We start from the raw sequence: 5,377 nt of genomic DNA, 5'->3' as shown, positions 1-5,377 counted from the left end.
GGGACTGAGTGGCCTCTGTAACTTTGCCTGGTTCCAGAGGTCTGCCATCCAAGGCAGTAACTGCCTGGGGTTGAGGAAGTAGTTGGGTAGGGATCTTAAGTTTCTTAGCCAAGGTTAGATCAAGGAAATCACCTGCGGAGCCAGAATCGATCATAGCCTGAACCTGTTGTTGGTGGCCCTCCCAGGACAGAGTGGCTGGAATAGCTAGGACAGCGTTAGTAGGAGGAGCTCTAATTTTCCCCATCACAGCCCTCCTATAGCCGGGCGGGGACAGGCGTTTCCCGAAAGCTCGGGGCAGGTGGAGCGGAAGTGGCCGGCAACCCCACAGTAGAGGCATCGACGCTCCCTCATGCGACGTTCCCTTTCATTGGGAGAAAGCCTGGAACGGCCTAACTGCATATCCTCTGGGGAATCCTGGAGTTGTTCAGGGGGCGGGGAAGCTCTGAACGAAGGAACACCAACTGGAGAAACAGAGCTGCTCAGAGGAACTTGGGAGTGGGAGACCTGGCGACGAGCTGCTCTCCGCTCTCTAAGACGATTGTCCAGGCAGATGGCCAATGCTATGAGGGCCTCAAGATCTGAAGCTGGTTCTCGGGTGGCCAACTCATCTTGAAGAGGCTCAGACAACCCTCCCTGAAAGCAGACCCTCAGTGCTTCATCATTCCATCCACTCCTAGCTGCTATGGTCCGAAATTCAATGGCAAAATCTGCCGTGCTGCGGGAACCCTGGCGGAGAGAGAGTAGACGCTTGGAAGCTTCCCGACCACTGACAGGATGATCAAACACCCGCTTGAATTCACTCACAAACTCCAAGTAGGAGTCACAACAGGCATTCTGGGATTGCCACACCGCAGAGGCCCAGGAGAGCGCCTTGTCCGAAAGAAGGGTAATAATGTAAGCAATCTTGGAACGCTCTGTGGGAAAACTTGAGGGTTGAAGCTCGAAGGTGAGGGAGCACTGGGTGAGGAAACCCTGGCAGGAACTTGGATCTCCAGCAAACGGCTTGGGAGGTGGTAGTCGGGGCTCTGTTACTGGAGAAATCCTTTCACCACTCGGGGGTGATTCAGAAGAAGGTGAAGGAACAGGGAGGCGTTCGAAGAGCTGGTGGATGGAACTCATCATATCAGACAGGAGTTGAGAATGACTGGCCATCAGCTCTTCTTGTCGGCTGAGAACAGCTTCATGGCGCTGGAAAGATGCCTCATGTTGAGCGATCACCGCCAAAAGGTCCTTGGAAACAACTGTTTCTGGGTCCATAGCTGACTCGGTTTTTCTGTCACAAGCTGGGCTCGAACTCGGGTCTCAGGTGTGGAGAGTGAGGGTTCTACCACTTAGCCACAGAGGTGATAATGTTGGACCCAAACGAAACACTCAAGGCAAAACTCCAGGCAAAGTAGATTTATTAAAAAAAAAGGTACTTTGCAAGTCCAAAAAATCCAACAAAAGTTCTTCTCACAAAGAGGTATTAAAAACAGGTAATCCAAAAATAAAAGGTAACAGGAGAGAAATAAAATAACTCCACGAGGGGAGAAAAACACAATCAAATAACTCAGAATAGCTTACTTGGAATAGCTTAGGTGACTTGGAAGGACTCAAAATCACAGCAAGGAGACACATAGCCAGGACTCAAAAACCGAGTGAGGAACAAGGGGAAAAAACACAGCTTAAATACTCTAGGGGAAACAAGACACAGGTGACCTGAATAACGCTAACAAGAAGAACTAAAGCAGAGGGGAACACAGGTGACCTCTAGAGGCCCGGAGACAAACAACAGGAGGCAGGATGCTGACAGAATATGCGTCTGTTTATCGTGAGCGTCCTCGTTGTGCTGCTGGCGTTCTGCTATCCATTCGTCATGTCTGAAGTTCTACAAACTTTTGATAAATGTAGCGAGTTTTTCTTTAGAGGACAGCCACCGGTGATTCCTGGCATCCTGAATCCACACTCAGAGGATGATCGTTACAAAAAAATCTGTCAAAAATATAGTTCCAAAAATGAAGGTTCAAGATATACGTTTGCAACTCTATATGACACAACAAATAGGATCCCTGTTTTCTCAGCTTACAAATATACTAAGGAAGAAAAAAAATTCAAAAGACCAAGAATTCCATGGATGGTTGAGCCTCAGGTGATGATTTTCATATCTTGTTTTTTTATGATTAAGAGTAAATGTCATTTATCACATATGTTGAGAGTGTAACTGTACAAGATGTCGGTAACACTTTACAATAAGGGTGCACTAATAAGCATTAATTCATGCTTAACTAATGCACAGATAATACTGAATGAATGTATTACTAATGATTATCTAAGCTATTCATTAATGATTGCCTAATAGCAACTAATGAAGAGTCTGTCTGGTTAATATATTAGTTCATATATGAATTATTATTAATTAAATATTTAAGTGTGTATTAATTCCATAATACCTTATTTTATTAACTAATAGTGTTAATTAATTTGTTAATTACCACAATGAGCCAAAGCCTTATATTTCAACTTCCAGATAATACAGGTAAACTAATATGCATTAATACATTATTAATTACAGCATTAGTAGTGTGTCAATTACTACAATGTTTTTGGAAACCAGTGTTTAATAAACAGCTTTTTATAAACTCTAGTGATGGTCATTAATGATTAATTAATCATTAGCTAACAATCATTATGTTGTGACTTTACTTGTTGAGGCACATCATTATTAACTCATCATCTAGTAATTGAAGTAATTGACACACTACTAATGCTGTAATTAATAATGTATTAATGCATATTAGGCTCATTGTGGTAATTAACAAATTAATGAACACTATTAGTTAATAAAATAAGTGATTATGGAATTAATCCACAATTACATATTTAATTAATAACAATTCATATATTAACTAATATATTAACCAGACAGACTCTTCATTAGTTGCTAATGAGGCAATCATTAATGAATAGCTTAGATAATCATTAGTAATACATTAATTCAGTATTATCTGTGCATTAGTTAAGCATGAATTAATGCTTATTAGTGCACCCTTATTGTAAAGTGTTACCAAGATGTCTGCTATCATGTGTGAATGAATGTACACACAGTGTCCAGTAATAATAATTATAATAATAATAATTCGTTACATTTATATAGCGCTTTATCTGAGACCTCAAAGCGCTTTACATAGAAGGGGGGAATCTCCTCAACCACCACCAATGTGCAGCATCCACTTGGATGATGCGACGGCAGCCATATTGCGCCAGAACGCCCACCACACACCAGCTTACTGGTGGAGAGGAGACAGAGTGATGAAGCCAATTATATAGGAGGATGATTAGGAGGCCATGATGGACAGCGGCCAAGGGGCAAATTTGGCCAGGATGCCGGGGTTACACCCCTACTCTTTTTCGAAGGACATCCTGGGATTTTTAATGACCACAGAGAGTCAGGACCTCGGTTTAACGTCTCATCCGAAGGACGGGACGTAAATGATAATCTATCATTTACTTTTTTCTGTAAGTGTTTTACAGACACTTACAGAAAAAGGTGCTTCACCTCCTTTCCTTTAATCATTTTATGTAGTTTTAGATTCATGTCAGAGTTTATACATCTGCCATTCAGTGCTGATTTTACATCTAGTCTATCAATTTAGTGTCTAAAGGGATAATTTACTCAAAAATGAAAAATCTGTCATTATTTATTCAACTTCATTTAGTTCCGATGCTTTTATTTTTCTGTGGAACACAAAATTAGAATCAGTTTTTTTTATGCAACAGGTCATAAGTGAAAACTCTGATCTGTCGAATTTTAGTGAAAAGCTCACACAAAACTTTCACATAACTTCAGAAGATTTTAAATATAGCAAGTCGAGTTTACTTAAATAATTGTATCCTATTAAGAGCTTGATAGATGAATGGTTGTACCATGGAAAATAATTTTGTGTTTTACATGAAAACATACCGCATAAGGGTTTGCAATGACATTAGGGGGTAAATTATAATTTTTGAGTAAATTTTTCCATAAATGAGTAAGGTTCGTCTCCTAGTGTTTAATGGCCGTTTCCCTTTCTTTTAAACTTCTGTAGCTCGCACCTGCTGTTGATGAGATGACTGTTCCAAATGCAAATCAGGCCATGAATGAAGACTTCAAAAACAAATACGGATTGAATCGCGGTCACTTGTTTCCCAGCTGTCATGCAGCTGATGAATTCACTGCTGAATCTACATTAACACTGACCAACATTGTGCCACAGAAGATCAGCTTTAATGGCGGCAGTTGGAATCACATGGAAAAAGAAATTTCAGACATCATGAATAAACATTGCTATGACAATAATAATAAAGTTTTAGCCCATGTGCTGACTGGAGCATTACCTGGAAACAATAAACTAAAAGAGAGAGTGAACATTCCTTCTTACATGTGGGTGGCATTCTGCTGTTACAACAGTGCAGAAGGATCATGGGTCTCTCAAGCGTATTGGGCCCCAAACGAAGAAGAAACAGAAGATGAAAGTAAAACGATCAGTAAAAACAGTCTAAAGGAATTACAGGGATTTCTGAGTCAAAATTGGGTGAAAAATGTACAGCTGTTTAACAGCAACTGTGAAAAATAACATACAACCCTCTAAAAGCTGCATAAGGATTCAAAATCATTGAATTATCAGTAATTACGTTTGTAATGCCTGGTTCAGATTACACGATTTTAGTCCGATTTTGGCACGATTCGTTTGACGCAGGGTGTCGTGGGGATTCGTAAACGACAACGGGCGTCGGGACGCAAGATTTGATCGTGTCATCTCGTATAGTGTGTCATAGTGGGCGACAACCTACGTCGCGTCTGCGATGCTTCACGACATCACGACAAAAAGACTAGCATGTTTGATTTTTTTTCGGTCCTCCACGACGAGAGTGAGTGAGTGAGCGAGCGAGACAGAGTGTGTGCTAGTGAGTGTGTGTGCTAGGGTGACCACCTGGCTATATTGCTCTGTTGCAGGTCAGACCTGATTTCGCGGGACACGAGGGAGATAACTTACTATTATTATAGGTGAATAAATATTGATTTTATATTAACGTTAGATGTCTTTGCTAGCTTTATAAAAATGTTAGTCTATGACGGCGCTGACCGGCGCTGTGAACGTCACTAATAGCCTAGCTGCTAATATAAAACTCATTTTAACAGCACGGGTCTATTCAATCTAAATAATTAAGTGAAAATAATAATCCAATCGCTAAAAAGCACATTTCCAAATAAACACAAATTCCATTAGGAAAGACTACAGATTAAATGCGTTCTTACCGGATTCAGTAGTCTATTTTTGTGTCTTTTCCATGCGTGATGGTGAAACTTCGGTGGCTACACAGCAATCTCCTTTTTTAGGGTCACCTGTAACTGGTTTTA

General features: G+C 40.8%; 1 protein-coding gene across 1 annotated transcript; it reads left to right on the top strand.

Annotated features, from left to right (window-relative positions):
• Positions 1–1,797: 1,797 nt before the first annotated feature.
• On the top strand, positions 1,798–4,652 carry LOC307008204 (endonuclease domain-containing 1 protein-like). Its single transcript, XM_079630891.1, has 2 exons — positions 1,798–2,128; positions 4,065–4,652. Exons 1-2 carry the CDS (start codon positions 1,856–1,858, stop codon positions 4,590–4,592), a joined length of 801 nt encoding a protein of 266 aa, XP_079487017.1. The 5' UTR covers positions 1,798–1,855; the 3' UTR covers positions 4,593–4,652.
• Positions 4,653–5,377: the final 725 nt, after the last annotated feature.

The sequence above is a fragment of the Phoxinus phoxinus genome (assembly GCF_949152265.1).
Source record: "Phoxinus phoxinus genome assembly, chromosome: 12".
Taxonomy (NCBI): Eukaryota; Metazoa; Chordata; class Actinopteri; order Cypriniformes; family Leuciscidae; genus Phoxinus; species Phoxinus phoxinus.
This window is presented reverse-complemented; position numbering and strand designations above follow the sequence as displayed.

Excerpts from the sequence above, each read along its gene's own strand:
- LOC307008204 (XM_079630891.1), top strand. The coding sequence starts at position 1,856 with ATGTCTGAAGTTCTACAAACTTTTGATAAATGTAGCGAGTTTTTCTTT. Across the intron at positions 2,129-4,064 it reads CATGGATGGTTGAGCCTCAG|CTCGCACCTGCTGTTGATGA; the intron begins GTGATGATTTTC and ends AAACTTCTGTAG.